Genomic DNA, 17,184 nt, shown 5'->3' with positions numbered 1-17,184 from the left:
TGGCAGGCCGAAACCAAAAATGTTTTTTTGTAAAAATTTTCAATATTTTATTTTTATTTATAAACTTTTTATATTTATTAATTCATTTTTTATTAAATATTTTTATTTTTTTACATTACTTTTAGGGGCTGCAGGGAACTATTAGGAGTCTAAACAGACCCCTGATATTTCCCTTTTAAAATAGAAAAAGAGATTGAGAACACAAAGTCCTCAATCTCTTTTTCTGTATCCCCTGTTATCAATGAACAGGAGTCCTCTATACTGCGTGTTCCTGTTCATTAATAACATGAGAACATAGTGTGTTTACTATAACCACAATTATGAATGAACAGGTGATGTAGTTCACTTCCCATTCATTCATAATTGAGGATATAGTAACCATACCATGTCCTCAATCATGTCACTAATCGCTGAGTGTTTGCTGTCGCTCTCCTCTCTGACACGCTGTCACAGGAGGCTGAGCGATCAGTGCGGGAGGAGAACCCAGCCTCCTGTGACAGCGCGGCCTGTCTCCGCCCACACACCGCTCTGCCGAACTGTGATAGGCGACTGAGCGGTGTGGTAGGAGAGACACCGGCCACTCACAGCGCTCTTCTCCTGCAGCGCTCGGCCGACTCTCACTTTTTCTCCTCCCCGCTGGGACATAGAGCAGCGGGGAGGAATAGAAAGCAGGTATGCGCCGATGTAGCGGCAGGAAAATTGCACTTTCGGCATTTAGCCAAAAGTGCCATTTTCAGCCGATATGTTTCGGCAGCCGTTATATCGTTGCATCCCCAGCCCCCACCTTAAGGTTACATAGAAAGGGAAACTAGGTAGGCTTTTTAAAAAGGGACTAAAACACAAGTAAAAATTACAACCATTTTTCCATATTTTTTTTTAAGTTACGCTGTGTGAACGGGAAGATGTAACAAATATCACCTCAACCTAACCACTAAACCATCACATTCTCAAACAACTCATCCCCACACAGCTAACTCCTCATGTATCACTTGCCCCTCCCTTTTAGATTGTAAGCCCTCTTTACCATCTTGTCTTGAATTGTATTGTGATTGTAATGTCTTCCTTATATTGTAAAGCGCTGCGCAAAGTGTTGGCGCAATATAAATCCTGTATAATAATAATAAATATGAAGTTGGTGTTATCCCAATTTGGTTGTAAAAGGAAAAATACACTTTTTCCCTCAGTTTGTTTCGATGCCCCTGGAACACATTTAGCTGATTTGAACTTTAAAGGAGAACTATGGGGTCACTGTTTTTCCCCATAGTTCTCCTTAGGGTAACGGGAGGACACAAACTGCGTGAGTGACAGCTGGCTCTGCATATCTAGAGGCAGAGCCAGCTGTACCCGCCCCCTCCCCCATCCGTTCCGCCAGTCAGTGCTGACAGATCGGAGCGGGGAGAGGGGAATCCAGCCCCTCCCCCTGTCACGGCAGAGAGCCGTGACAGGATCGAGAGGTGAGCGAACCCGGTATGTGTTCGCTCACCTCCCGATCTACGGAGCCGACCTGTGACAGTCTCATTGTCACAGGTCGGCTAGAACTATGAGGTGAGTGAAAAGCACTCACCTCATAGTTCTCCTTTAACCATTAGCCCCCGAAAAGGCCTTTGAAGCCAAGCCACCATATATATGCGTCTACTGTTTTGTGCTGGAAGCGCGCTCACAGTTCCAGGTCACCATTTACGATCGTGAACCAAGGACGGGCCCCTGATCATATGATCAATAAGGCTTGCTGTTACAGCGATCACATGATTGGGAATCCATCCCTGCCTAACAATGTAATATTTATAAAGGGCCAGCAGCAAGCGGTTAATAAAAATACTTTGAAACACAAGGGGCAATTGTTTTTTATACACAGTGCATTAGCAAAATAAACATCACTGAGTTAATTGGCTGCTGATAGTAAAGGTCGTTTTCCCATCTTAAGTGCCCTCTGCCTAAGTGTACAGGCCTGAAACAATTCAGGACAGGATAACACTTGAATAGTGTGTGCTATAGATAGTCTAGATGCTGGGACTTCTAGTTCGGTACTCCATCCTCCCCCCCACTTAGAGAATCCTGACAACTTAGATGAGAGCACCTGTCACAGAGAGAGCTCTATGCAGTCCCTCGCTTTTACTCACCTCCTGGGTGTAGTCAGTGGTGTGTAGCTGAGATGCAGGAAAAAAGCCACACTACCTGGGCTCTTAACAACAACTTCCCCGCAGATGTTTTTCCTCTTTCTTCCGGGTTACTTCCCAGCTGCATGACGTAGTCACCCAGGGACTTTTTCTGGGCGGTGAGTAGGCTGGAGAACTCCGGAAAAGGGGCAGGCTTCGGCCCACAACTTTGGACGGAAGTGGGGCTGGCTAGTAAGCGCCATCTTCCGGTGCGCCGGTGATGCGTCACATGACGTGAGACACTCTCCTGAGAGCTTGGATGTTTTCTCCTGATTGGGCGCTTGTCTCTGACGTGAGTGTTGATTGGTCCATGCAGGAGGCGCGAGCTCTGTTCGATCGCCTGTCACCTTTAACTCCCCGCCTACCAGCGTCAGGCGCGGCCAGTGATTGGATGGAGGATTGAACGGGATGGGAGGAGCCGACCAAGGTGGGCAGAAATGGGGAGCAGAGCCAGTGTTGGTGAGTGAGAGGGGGAGGGACCTCACACGCCTCCTTTCCATCCATTGTAGCTGAAGAATCATCCAGCTCCCTTTATGTAACGCTAGTCTATATATGTATTGTGTGTTATAGTCTGGTACAGGGCTACCCTTCCAGAATCCTATTCCTATAGAACTGGCTATCCATACTACTATATACATAACCTAATGTCACATGTCTGTGCCATGGCAGCCTTTTGTCACATCTCGCATATACCTCCCCTAATGTCACATGTCTGTGCCATGATAGCCTTTGTCACATCTCCCCTATACCTACCCTCATGTCACATGTCTGTGCCATGGCAGCCTTTGTCACATCTCCCATATACCTACCCGGTGTCACATGTCTGTATCATGGGAGCCTTTGTCACATTTCCCATATACCTACCCTGGTGTCACACGTCTGTGCCAGGGCAGCCTTTGTCACATCTCCCATATACCTACCCTAATGTCACATGTCTGTGCCATGGCAGCCTTTTGTCACATCTCGCATATACCTACCCTGGTGTCACACGTCTGTGCCATGGCGGCCTGTGTCACATCTCCTATATACCTACCCTGGTGTCACACGTCTGTGCCATGGCAGCCTGTGTCACATCTCCTATATACCTACCCTGATGTCATGGCTGTGCCATGGCAGCCTTTGTCACATCTCCCATATACCTACCCTGATGTCATGGCTGTGCCATGGCAGCCTTTGTCACATCTCCCATATACCTACCCTGATGTCATGGCTGTGCCATGGCAACCTATGCCACTTTTAGAAATTGCACCAATGTGTGTGCGGAGACATGTATCGTTGCTCATAACGGTGCTGTTCACATCAGTGCACTTTGATCACACTGTAGGTGTCCTTGAAGTGAACCTGTAACCAGGCTAGGGATATTCAAGCATTAAAATATTTTTAACAAGCAGTTAAAGAGTTTTAGAATAATCCCTTGCTGACCTCTGTAGCTACAGGCACTGTGGATCAATTTATCCTCAGCTCATGCCAGAGTACCTGCTCTGTGTTTTCATTAGGGTTTGGAAAACTGCTCAGTCACTGCTGAGAGGGGGAGCTGAGCTGGCTTATACAAGGACTGTAGTTTTAAGGGCCGGTTCACGCCACAAAGTCTGCGTTCCAGAGCGTTCGGTTTCTGGAACGCAGGCCGGCCGGCTCCCTGTGTTCAGGAGTGGGAGTGGGCGGTGCATTAAAGTCAATGGCACCGCAGACACGCCTCCTGCCTGCAGTGCAATAGCCTGCACGCGGAACGCAGGCAGATTTGTGTCTGCGTTCCAGTCCAGTGCGACCTGCAAAAATGCTGCAAGATTTTTGCAGATCGCACTGGACCGGAACGCAAACACTACTGTGCCTGCGTTCCGGGTGCGGGCAATCGCATTGCAGGTGGGGGGGGGGGGGATGGCTGCGGTGCCATTGACTTCAATGCACCGCCATGTCCCCTCCTGCCCCTGAACGCACGGTGCCAGCTGCTACATCGCTGAATCCCGAACGAACAAGGAGTTACTGTTTGTAAAAAATACAGAAATATTCTTGTATGTGAATATTTGTAGCTTGGTCACAGGTTTTTTTTTTCTCTGTGTCCCATCAGGAAGATTTCATTTTACTTCCTGTGCTGGTTGTACAACAAATGCTGTTCTCTTCTACCCAATCTGAAAAGAAAAAAAGGTTTGGCTTTATATGCAATTTTACTGCAAGCACTTCTTCCACAAGGATGGATAATGAATGCAAAATTCACACATAGTCCATGGCTAAGCTAGCAATACACTATACATTCTGTTTGTACAATCTCCTTTAGGGTCACAATACACGTTACAATCTGACCATACAATTTCTCCACAATGAACAAAGTGGGTATTGTGAGGACCTACCTAACTATCCAACCAGGCGGGCCCTTGTACTACATTCTTGTTGCTAGATCTAAAAGAGATCTAGCAGAGTAAACCTTGCCATGCTGTCTGGTTTTTTTCTGACATCGGGGCCGCCGGCAGTCAGAAAAAGAGGGGAAAAAAAGGCATAGGAACTAATAGCTAGATTGCTATTGGCTATTTCACTTTGCAATAGCCAATAGCAGACTAGTTATTGCACCCGCCCACTGCTGCTGTCAATCAGCAGAGGTGTACCTGAAGTTCTCCATCAGGTCCACCTCTGCTGACTGACAGCAGCAGTGGGCGGGTGCAATAGTCAGCTTGCTATTGCAAATTGAACTAGCCAATAGCAATCTAGCTATTAGTTCCTATGCCTTTTTTTTTTTCCTGACGGCAGCAGCTGTCAGAACACTACACAAGACAGCAGATAGCAAAGGAAGAATTAGCGATCTGCCATCATTTCAGGGGGGGGGCTCTCTTCCTTGTTGTTGCATCCCTGGTGATGGTAGATTTAAAGAGATTGTACAATCAGATTGTATAGTGTATGGTCGGCCTTATATGTCTTCTGATGTACGCTGCTGCATTACAGCCAGCCAACTTGCATTTTCCACAGGATATCAGCAGTGGCAACCCCAATATATCCCTGAGTCTGCTGATCTGTATACAGGTTTTCCTTTCAGGAACTCAGAAAGCAGTGAAGCCAGGGACGGCCTGGCAGCGTCATTTTCAGAACAAGGTCAACATTGGCAGCCACCATGTTTCTTTCACAACTGTTTTTTAGAGAAGTGTTTGTGGGTGTTAGGAGTTGCCAGAGGAGGACTGGGCAGGAGGGCATATGTATGGGTGGTGGTCATATTGGCATCTGCAGTCACATGATCACAACAGAGGCTAGGTGAGCGAAGTCTTTTTGTATTTTTTTGCGGTTCTGACATGTCATGTGATGGAAGGGCATGAGTCGGTGCTCGGAGAAGTAAAAAGGCACATCCCAATAAACCACGTCCTTTAGGAACGCCCATTTTTACCATTCCCACTAATGACTGTGGCACCATGGCACACTTTTATGGTAGCCCACAGAAATTTGCCCCAACCATGAATGGACCGATTGGTTGGGTTTGCTTCAATCCCCCAACCCTTGGCCAAATGTTTCCCAGTCATCCCCTGGGAGTTGTGCACATAGGTGTCAGGCTCAGACTGGTGACTTTGGCATTTGCCAGGAGGAATGGAGGATCAGAAAACCTGCTTGGCAAGTCTACGAGTCCCTCTTACATGATCTCAGAAAACAAAGTGAAAGCCATAGGCCACCTTTTTGAAAAAAAATAATAAATGCACCAACAATGCTAAGATGTGAAATGTGCACTTGTTACATTTTTGCATTGGGGCCTGCAGAGCATTGCAAGCTCAATTAGCGCATCATGGGGTGCAGTGCACAGGCTCTTGAATTGCTTTTGCTCATCCCCAGGTGTGTATGGAGGTAGGAACCTTCTGTTATGGGGCTGGAGGAAGTAATGATTGAACTACAAATGTGCTGGTGTCACTACCCTGCTGCTGGACACTCTGCTGACTCCCTCTGACACGGTGGCAGATAGGACTTGTAGTGTGTTCATTTACAGATCCAGTGAATAGATGGAAGAGGGTGCCTCTTCTAGTGAAGAGGCACCCCATGATTTAGGTAAGTGTGGGGGTGGTTTGATGGTGGGGGGTTGGGGAAGGCCACCATGCTTTAGTTAGAGTGTTAAAAAGATAGTTTTTTTCGGTGAAAGTTTGATAATAGGAGAGGAAGAGTTTGGTGAAATATTATTAACAAGAGGAAGTGACTGATGAAAGATTGATAATAGGCAAGTTTGATAATAGGAGAGAAGAGACTGGTGAAAGTTTGATAATAAGAGAGGGAGAGGCTGGTGAAAGTTTCATAATAGGAGAGAAGAGACGGGTGAAAGTTTGATAATAAGAAAGGAAGAGTCCGGTGAAAGTTTGATTATAGGAGAGGAAGAGTCCGGTGAAAGTGTGATAATAGGAGAGGAAGAGACGGGTGAAAGTGTGATAATAGGAGAGGAAGAGACGGGTGAAAGTGTGATAATAGGAGAGGAAGAGACTGGTGAAAGTTTGATAATAGGAGAGGAAGAGACAGGAGACAGGTGAAAGTTTGATAATAGGAGATGAAGAGACGGGTGAAAGTGTGATAATAGGAGAGGAAGAGACGGGTGAAAGTGTGATAATAGGAGAGGAAGAGACTGGTGAAAGTTTGATAATAGGAGAGGAAGAGACAGGTGAAAGTTTAATATTAAGAGGAAGTGACTGGTGAAAGTTTGATAATAGACGAGCTTTGTATATTTCTTCCAGATCTGTTGTGTAATCAATTGTGAAACTCGATGTTTCCTGTAAAAAAGACAGATGGACACTTTAACCCTTTCCCTGCCACTGATATATGCCATACATCGCCAGCAGTGGGCCCCTGTAAACAGATAGGAGTGTTTACCGGTGTAAAGTCGACTGTCGGCTTTACACTAGAAGTGATTTGGGTGGCTTGTGAAGACGACGATGTACTGCCCGACACCCCCTGCCTTGCCCATGCCCACCCTGGATCTTGGCAGGTAGCAGGGAGAGAGACCAGCAAACATTGGTTCCCTGATCCCCTCCACACTGAATTAAATCAGAAGCGACGCTGATTGCATCATATCTGGTTTCTGAGCTGTCATTTCCTGGCGAGAAAAGCCAGCTAAGAAGCTGATGGAGCACGATCTGTGCTTAATCAACTTCAATGGGCTGTAAAAAGGTGACATTAAGGGTCTATGAACTCCTAATGTCACCTTAAAGAGTGCCTGTCACCTCAAATGTGCTTTCACATAAGGGGCTTGTCAGCTCCCTAGTTGATAGCAGTGGGAAAAAAAAGAATTTAAAAACCTCCCCCCCAAAAAAGTATCCCGCGTTGCATGTGCCTACATACAAAACCAACAACCGTGCCACATATTCCAGGTATCGCTGCGTGTGCCAACTTAAGAGTAATAATTCTAGGGCCAATATTCACAGTTATTATATTCATGGACAATAAGGAATACCGTATTTTTTATACCGTAGTTTTTGGCCATTTTATGAACGCACACAATTTTTAAGCTTGGCATGTTGGGTATCTATTTACTCGGCACAACAGCATCTTTTAGATTTTACAAGAAAAACGGGTACCGTATTATATTTTGTTTTCGTGCACTAAAATTACCTTAAGTGTATTTTTTGCTGACATTTTGAGTTTGATAAAGAGTTGCACTCATATCATCCGACATAAAAATTTGCAACTGTCATCATTTTATTCTACAGGGTCTCTGCTTACAGGAATTATATCAATCTGGGGGGCTTTATCCACCTCCCATCCATTGGCCGTTCCTAAATGGCTGGACGGGAGCCTTGTAGGAGCGGATGGGCGTCCTAAAACGTCCCTCCCTGCCCCCACTCATGCGTGGCGCCCAGCCCAGAGTGGGGAAACTGTAAAAAATGACAGCGATGGCTGTTTACATACAAGCGCTCTGGCTTCTGTAGATAGTCCATGGTCCCATCGCACTCCTGACCGCGTGAATCCCTTCAAGAATTGGGTGCTGCAGTAGTCAACGGGTGGCAGCCGTAACAATCGTGAGCTAAAGCAGAGATACCGGCACTCCAAATTTGCAAAATACGTCTATTTATTGACGTGCATCGTGGTAAAAAAACAACAAACGTTTAGGGGTCACAAAGGATCCGTATATACTCGAGTATAAGCCGTCCCGAATATAAGCCGAGGTACCTAATTTTAGCAAAAAAAACTGGGAAAAAGTATTGACCCGAATATAAGCCGAGGTACCTAATTTTACCACAAAAAACTGGGAAAAAGTATTGACCCGCATATAAGCCGAGGGTGGGAAATGAGGCAGCTACTGGTAGATAGATACCAAAAAAATGACATTAATATTTATTTAAAAGAAAAATAACCTAGCTCTGTAAGTGGAAAAGGGGGTACAGGGCTACATATCATGTACTACGGATCATTTAACCCATTCATATTAGCAGAGGATAATTGTAAATCTATTGTTCAGTGCACTCTATATGTAGTATATAGTACATGTACATATAGAGTGCCTGCAACAATACATTTACAATGATCCTCTGCTAACATGAATGGGTTAAATGATCCATAGTACAGGGCTACATACAGATCATTTAATACATTCATGTTAGTATAATTGTAAATGTATTGTCTGCACTGTATTAGCAGTATATACTCTATATAGAGTATATACTGCTAATACAGTGCAGACAATACATATATAATTGCTAAATGAATCTCTCTCTCTACCCATTTGGAGTGCCGGTGTCTCTGCTTTAGCTCTGGCTTCTGTAGAGACGCCTGATCGCTTGTATTAGGTGTGGGTGTGCGTCCCCCCTGCCGCCGGTCCCAAGATCCGCTGTGTCAGGTGCAGCCGTGACTGGCACGGTGGCTGTCACCGGAGATCAAAGAGAGATCAGTACACAATCTCCCTCTGATCTCCTTTCCAGTCCCCAAATGCAGGAAGTGATGTACACTGAGTGGCCAGATTATTATGACCACCCCATCAGTACTTCGTTGGGCCAAGAGATAACTCCACGAGATGACTTCGTTGGGCCGCCTCGTGACTCCACGAGATGTTGAAAGGTGATGCGAGGAATCTGACACTGCACTGTTGCCCTTCTGTTGTCTTGTACCAGTCTTACCACTCTCTGTTTTGCCCTAACATTGACTAGTCGCTGACGGCCACAATTCACATGTTCAGACCCAGATTTTCGGCTGACAGTCCAGTCTTTAAATGCAAAAATGCAACCTAGCACCGGCCCTGTCTGGCCCTCTAGCAACTTCAGCGCGAAATTATAGCTAATTTGCCTACAAACGTCAGGTCGTCATAATAATCTGGCCACTCAGTGTATATTACATCACTTCTGCATTCAGCTGTCATTTTTGGCTACAGAAGCTGGGGAGAAGCTGGTGAAGCAGATCTCTGCTTCATCAGCTTCTCTGAGGGTCCTTGAGTGACAGTAGGGGTCTTGGAGACCCTTGATGTCTCCATAAAGAGGACCTGTCATGTAAATGGCTATCACAAAGGGGTCTTCTTAGCCCCCTATGTGATAGCAATAAAATTAGTGTAATTTTTTGAAAGTCCTCCGTCCTCCACGTACGGACGCAAACATGCGTTGGGTGCGCTTCGTGCCTAAACATGGATGCGCTGACGTGCAAAAACGATGATTGTGCCTATTGTGCTGCACATGTTGCATATCATCGCAAACGTTGGAATGAAAGCAACGATTTAGAGTCATTAATCACTAATAACACTAAACTGATGAGCGGTAAAAGCTTTTAAAGCATCGCCTATGGCCAATTTTGGGTGTGGTCATGTTTTGCAATTTTAAGGCTTGACATGTTTAGTGTCTATTTACCCGACGTGACCCCGTCTTTGAAAATTTACCAAAAAATTGGGGTGATAATAAATGTTTCATGGGGAAACAGGTTTTTTTCCCCCAAAATTTACAGCACTTTTTTTGTTGTATAGTAAAAAATAAAACCCCCAGTGGTGATTAAATACCACCAAAATGAAAGCTCTATCAGTCCCCCCGAAAAAATATAAAGTTCATTTCAGTACAGCGTTGCATGACGGAATAAATGTCAAAGTACCGCAGTGCCAAATACTGAAAAATGGTCTGGACAGGAAGGGGGTTTAACACCACCAGGGGGGTCTTTAAGTGGATAAGTAATTTTCAAACCAAGAATGTGCATTATAAAGTGGGCAAAAAGGCGAAAGGTTTAGGGCTTGTCCACACCATATACAGTGCGTTCCAGCACGATAGTGTTTGCAGCATTTTTTCTGATCGCACTGGACTGGAACGCAGGCATTGATGTGCCATGCGTTCTGGTGCAGGCAATCGCACCGCCTCAGAACACAGAAAGCCGGCCAGGATGCGATTCAGTGCGTTCCAGCAGCGAATCGCGCTGGAACGCACTGTATATGGTGTAAACAAGCCCCTAAAGGATCAGCTTTGATTTTCTTTGTTTGTTTTAATAGTTTAAATCATCAAATCTCCTTTTAAATGGTGAGACCTTCGCTAAGAACTCTTCTGAACAAAAAGGTTGGCAGAACCTGTAGCTCCTCGGTATAGCCAGCAAATGAACACAGTGTTTAAGGGTGACACCTCCATCTATCAGCGGCTGCACTGTGTATAAGTGAGCCAGCATTGTGTAGGAGTGATCAGGGAGGGGGCAATACTGAAAGGAGGAAATTGTGGGCTGGAGCAGAGTAGGGGAATGCAGCCTTTGGGGTGTGGAGAACACGTTATGTTCGGCAGGGAGGGAGATTCTTCTCTTACAGATCCTCCCCCCTGTCTCATATGCACAGGGCTCCCAGCATCCTGAGATCACACACTGACAGCAGACTTCCCCCTTGGTGAATCGCTGGACCAGCTGAACCTGCAGAAGACCCCCCCTGCACAGTGAGTAATTGACCTAGATCTGTCACATGGCGCAGTCAGCCATAGACCACACTTGTCTTTCTGGTTTGATGAGTTTAAAGTACAGTTTGGCTTCCTTTAAACATGGCACAGGGCCCCTTTTAAAATAAAGCCAGACAAGCCCTGTACAGTGAGAGGATTGGTCTTCATAGCAAAAAGTCCAGAAATCTGCACAAAAGATAACCCTGTGCCATGCAGAGTCAGCTGGCTTTGTCTTTCCTTACCACACCCCAATAACAACATCTGATTTCTGTGTGTTTGCAGCATCCAAGCTGCCGGCTTGATTTTTCTAAAGGATCACACAATACCCATAGCCCAGGACATGTTACAACCTGGCTCGGAACCTTTGGCTCTGGTTTTCAATATGAGGAGCCGGGGTTCTGCCTTGGTAGAAGTTTTCTTTCCTTTTTGGAAGTGTTTAAAGGAGAACTCTACAAAAAGCGTATCAGATAGAGGTGCCCGTAAATTGTCACCTATGTGCCCCAGACCATCAGATCAGAGATGAGCACACATTGTCCTCTCCTCTCCCTGATTCCTCTATCCTTTCTCATTAAGGTACAGGATTAAAGTGAACCTGTCAGAGAGGAAAATCGATTGAGAGCCAAGGAGTCTTTTAAAAACAACTGAGCAATGGCAGCTTCCCTGACAGGTTCTTCATCAAACTGGGTACCCTTGTTTTAAAGACATACTCAATGAAAGCTGCAAGTTAGACAGCCTGCTCAGTACTTCCATTTTTCGTATAGTTTTCACTGTGCTTCACCAATCCCACACACCCACTGCATGCTTCTTGCTATGTCTTCCATACCAAAAATCTGTGAGTGCCAAGAAGTTTCTAAATGATACCAATCAGATGCAGACTTGCTTTGGATGTGTGAACGTGATAAGGGAAGCATAGAGTGCGGAAATTACATTGGCTTCAAGTAGTACACTCCCAGTAACCCTATAAGGTCCTCCCTGTATTCTGGCATAGGGAATTACACAGCGTACTATGTCATTGTTGCAGTGTTTGCTGTATAGCATTATTAGCTCACTGACTGCTTTCACTTATTGCCTTGACTTGCTTGTTAACTTTTGAATGTCAGTAGTGGCTACCCTCCATTTGGGTGCAACTGTGTTTGCATTATTATGAGCTCTTAACCTGGCCATAGACACACGACCCGGCTTAACATTGACTGGGCTGGGTGGAAATGATCCTACCAGATGCAACCACTGTTAAGCAGTGCCGCAGTATTCAGGCAGCCGTGGGTGTCACAGCTGCTGAATACAAAAGCCAGAAGAGGAGGTTCCTCCAAAAACATTGAACAAGGCAAATCTAACCGTGTATACCTTGCTCTAGTGCAGTGTCTATTAATGTGCACTAATTGAATTTGTCTCTTTTTTTTAAAATGTATCTTCTAAGCCTTCATTCACACCTGAGCGACATCAAATATGCGCTTTTTCAGCACGTTTTCTATAGCATGCTTTTGCACATTTAAAACACACATACATGAAGTCGCATGTTTTTATGAGCAGAATGTGGCACATTCATTTGAATGGACAAACGCACGTTTTATGCACATAAAATGTGCAAAACCGCAACAAACGCACGTATTTTGAGCATTTTTATTGAAGTCCATGGGGCCAAGAAGTGCAGAATCTGCCAAAAAAAAAGCACATGTACTTTCTTCAAGCAACAGGTATTTTGCTACAAGTTACAAGACGCTCCGATGTGAACAAGGTCATAGAAATGAAAGGGAATTTTCTTGGGCTTTTTTTTTTAGCGTTTTTGGAGCAGAAACCGCTCAGTGTGAATGAGGGCTTAGTGTTAAAGAGAACTATGGGGTAAGTGGTTTTCCCCATAGTTCTCTTTAGGGTCACGGGAGGACATATACTAACGTCCTCCCGTGACCCAAAGCTCAGTATATAGCGGGCTATTGCCCCCGATATACTGAGGGAGCCGGGATGGATCCCGACCAATACTGTCGAGATCCATCCAGCTGCGTGAGTGACAGCTGGCTCTGCCTATCTAGAGGCAGAGCCAGCTGTGCCCTCCCCTGTTCCTTCCTCTACTCAGTGCTGGAGGATCGGAGAGGGGTGGGGGGAATCTCTGCGGAGAGTCACCGCTCACTGCAGGGAGACGATCGGAAAGTGAGCGGATCGGCGGCATGTTTCTGCTCACTTCCTGATCGATAGAGCCGACCTGTGACAGCTTCTTTGTCACAGGTCGGCTCTAACTATGAGGAGGAGTGAAAATCACTCACCTCATAGTTCTCCTTTAATGGGCAACAAATTAAGTATATGGGGTATAGCACACCTGAGCATTAGTGATGGGCTCGGGCGTGTTCGCAAGCGCCTCGTGCCGAGCCCGCCAGGAAGCCGTCAGCGCGCAGGGCCAATCACAGGCACTGAGACATGTTCCCGGTCCGCAGCTGCAGAGATCGGGAAATGTCTCAGTGCCTGTGATTGGCCCTTCACGCTGACAGCTTCCCGGCGGGCTCGGCACGAGGCGCTTGCGAACACGCCCGAGCCCATCACTACTGAGCATGGACTGAGTCAAAGATTTAGATTGTACATGTTTTCATTTTCCCAGTGAGACCAATAGACATTTTTTCATGGGGCAGTCAGATGCATTGAAAAATATGTAGACCCATATTTTTTTATATGAGCTTAAACAAGCTAATAATATATTGAGTTATTTACAATATTTTTAATTCTGCAGTTTTTTTCTACCATGAAGAACCTTGTTCAGTTACTTCCTGTTATAGGGTGACAACGCTCTGTCCATGTCTCCTAATTGGGCTTCACCATTGTCATTCTGTTACATGGGCTTCTATTGGACAAGCACATAATACACAGACATGGTCCAATGTTACCATCTGACCTCACTGACATTCATGTAGGCAGGATAAGGCCGAGACCAGCATTCCATCAATGTATTTATTGGTGTGCTTGCCAACTGTCCAATAGTAGCATTAAATGCATTTTGTCTCATTCTCTGACTTTCCTTGACCTCATGTCTCCAAATATTTGAACAGCAGTGACTGTGGAGTATGTGCAAGCATTCTGTCCAGGCCAACAACCCACCAAACCCTAAACGTGTTTCTAACTTTAAAAGAGAAATACCTTCACCCCTTGACATGGCAGAAAACGATTCTGTCTGCGGTATGATCTGCATCTAGCATGTTGATGGCTATAGCTCATAACTCACACTAATCATCATAAAAATTGCTGAGACATGCAGTGTTTGTGCCGCCATATTGCTAAACAGACCATCAAGAGTTGTGATGAGCCTAGGCTTGGTGCGGACCCAGTTTGCCTAAGATCTTCTCCCCTACCCCCAGCTTAATCAGTTGTGGAGACGCACTCACACCCCCACAGCTATATGTCACAAAAGGGTGGTGAATGCCCCCACTGCAACTGATTGGGGCGGATGGGGTGGTGGTGGTCACAGTTTTGAGTGGGCTTGGGGGAACTGGGTTCGCACCAAGCCCAGGCTCATCACTAATCAAGTGGAAAGTTTTTGGCGATCCAAGCAAGTCGTTACAAATCCATTATTCATCAGTCTGCGTCCATCCCAGCCACCTTAATTGATAATCAAGCAGTGCTGATATTAGTAGGGCCATGTCAATCTAGTGAACCTGTCACCAGCGGCAACAGGTTTGCTTTTATGGTTCCGGTATCCTGTGGGCTGGAATGCTAAAGAATGACACTCACCAGTGAGAAGTGACGCCATAGAAGCAGGTTGGTGGCTGTTTTTGCATGCCTAGTGATCTTGATGCAGCTGGAGAAAATACCCAATGCTCCCAGGTATATGGGAGCATGTGACCGCGCTTGGGTCTAGCATCCAATCATTAGCCCGAGCATTGACACATGACCAAGAGAATGACATCCCCCCTTCCCCTAGCATCCAACACTGGCCAGTTTATTGCTGGCTGTGACGGAGGAAGGGGTGTCAGGGGAGCACTGGCCAGGTGAGTGTTGGGCCCCTTTTCCAGATTGGGCTAAGTGACAGTGTCTCTTTATTTGGCGGTGTTAGGCTTCAATGGCTTCTAAACCACTGAACCAGCAAAAGCATGCAGTTCGCAAAATCCAAATTCTTGACCTCTAGAATCTTGAAGTCATTGGATCAGCATGACATTCAGGCAACTCGTGTTTTCAGAAGAGGGCAGGAAAAGTGCACTACATACTTTCCAATCACATGTTCAATGCTTGTTCCAGGTCAGGTAGGCACTGGAGACAGCCAGGCAGCTAGCATGTTCAAAAGATTTTTTTTAGACTACTGGTGATTGAGAGGGGGTTGAAAACATTCATAGTACCGTATTGCTCAGTAAAGCCATGGAAAATGTGGACAGCACAGGGACATACTCAGATGTGGGCAAACCCTAGCATCCTGGAACTTGTAGTTCTTCGCTAGCAGGGAGTTCCCTAAACTAGATCTAATGTGCTAATAAAGGGGTTTGCTTTGCAGCCTATTTTGCTCTTGGCTTGCTGCCAACATTCATTCACAGTATAATCATAGCAAAGGGTTAATCTTTGCTTTGCAGAACAGACACGAATTAAAGGGCACTGACAGGCGAGCAGAATGTCATACAGTGTACAGCTTGCAGCACTGGGATTGCATAACAAAGCTGTTACATGATGGCGTTTACACAATGGTTTATGAAATGATCCATGAACAGATCTCCCTCTCTGTCACTGTGAGGGGTTGTACCGCTGTGCTCTGGCACAGAAAGGGTTAGCAGCAGTATCTACCTGTTGGTAGCAGAGAAATGTGTAGAGGGTGTGTGTATGGGCGAGGTGAAGCTGTTTGCTGTATCATGCTGACTTTGCCTTGCCTATGTGTTTTAGGCTTTTCGTAGGCTGTGTACGTTTTGTGGTATGTACCTTGGCAGCGCTGCTGCCCCTTCAGACAATGCTGAGACCACACCTGGCACCCTGATCTGCCAGGGCTTATGTTGTATGGCAGCAACAGGCTGAGGCAAGCAGATTACTTTCATTCCTGCAAGCCATAGAGGACAATCACATCAGCACTTCATTATATTTTCTTATAATGTCCCCACAAAACCCGATATTGTATATATTTGTGCAGGTCATAAACACCAAATGGCAGAGACAATCCCAGATTACTTTGGTCTTGAATGGTATATGTATAAACATGCTTGTTTGTATGGGCTTTGCATTACCAGATCCTGTCTTAGATCTTCCCTGGTTAGGGGTGTGTATGCTCATATGTGGAGGAGCCCATAGACAACAAGCAATGACCATCTCTTGTTTGCCAGCACCTGTACTATGTTACACAGGAGGGGTGTACGGTCACACTGATGGGCTGTTTGAAAAATGTGGGGTGTTCACCAACATTCTGATGCAAGAGATGTCACTACGGATTCACTTGGTGTGAACAGGGCACATAGAAAACAATTTGTTTTCTACGTCCCCTGTTTGCACTATACATATGTGGTTGTGTGCAGTAAAACTCAACAGACATGGTATGAACAAGCCGTAAGGCTTGGTTCACACCTAGGCGTATCGAATATGCGCGTTTCGTGCCGCGTGTTTTTACTGCGATTCGTGGTAAACACGCGTTTCCGAGGGCTACCTGGCTGTATCCCAATGGATACGTGCGGCAAATAGGCCCCAAAGAAGCTCCTGTACTTCTTTGGGCGTAGGGCGTTTTGCAGCGCGTTCCTACGCGCTGTAAAACGCCCAGGTGGGAACCATGCCCATAGGCAATCATTGGTTTTCACACGTTGAGCGTTTTACAGAGCGTAGGAACACGCTGTAAAACGCCCAGGTGTGAACCAGGTCTAAAGCCCATCCTTCACTCCCCCTTAATTTTGGAGCTCCTTTTTGTTCTTAAAAAAACATCTTTATACATGCCTATATTCCAGGTATCTTCAGATCAGTCACCGGTTCTTTTTTTATTAGCCATGGGCCTGTCCTGAATGCTGCAGAGAGCGGCACTACATAATGACATGGCGCTGTTGTTTGCTCCATTTGCCTATGAGCCCAGGACAGCCCGATGACATGTTTAATGCTCTGGGCTCACGGTAAGTGGATTGAATGATTCCCCAAAAGAGTACTGGCTCTGGAGAGGTGAGTTTGCAGGATTAGGCTGGAGATGCAATGGGTATTGCAGCGATTGCTGCTTTCTTATACTTTATCCAAGCCGAGGAATCCTTTTTTTTTATTTAGGAAGCTGGAGTTGGGCT

The 17,184-nt window shown here is 45.8% G+C and overlaps 1 protein-coding gene across 3 annotated transcripts in view; it reads left to right on the top strand.

Moving 5' to 3' along the window:
• The first annotated feature begins 2,508 nt into the window (after positions 1-2,508).
• G6PD (glucose-6-phosphate dehydrogenase) overlaps positions 2,509-17,184 on the top strand; it is a 32,781-nt gene continuing 18,105 nt past the window's right edge. Inside the window, exon 1 of one of the 3 annotated variants that reach the window (XM_018561822.1) lies at positions 2,509-2,615. In XM_018561822.1, coding sequence (XP_018417324.1) covers positions 2,594-2,615 — 22 coding nt within the window. In that variant the 5' untranslated portion in view covers positions 2,509-2,593. Of the gene's footprint in view, positions 2,616-10,789; positions 10,983-17,184 lie in introns of those variants that run through there. The other 2 variants (XM_018561823.1, XM_018561824.1) reach the window with 2 other exon arrangements.

This window comes from Nanorana parkeri, unplaced genomic scaffold, assembly GCF_000935625.1.
Source record: "Nanorana parkeri isolate BGI_ZX_2015 unplaced genomic scaffold, ASM93562v1 scaffold547, whole genome shotgun sequence".
NCBI lineage: Eukaryota > Metazoa > Chordata > Amphibia > Anura > Dicroglossidae > Nanorana > Nanorana parkeri.
The sequence above is the reverse complement of the archived record's forward strand: the minus strand, read 5'-3'. Positions and strand labels throughout refer to the sequence as shown.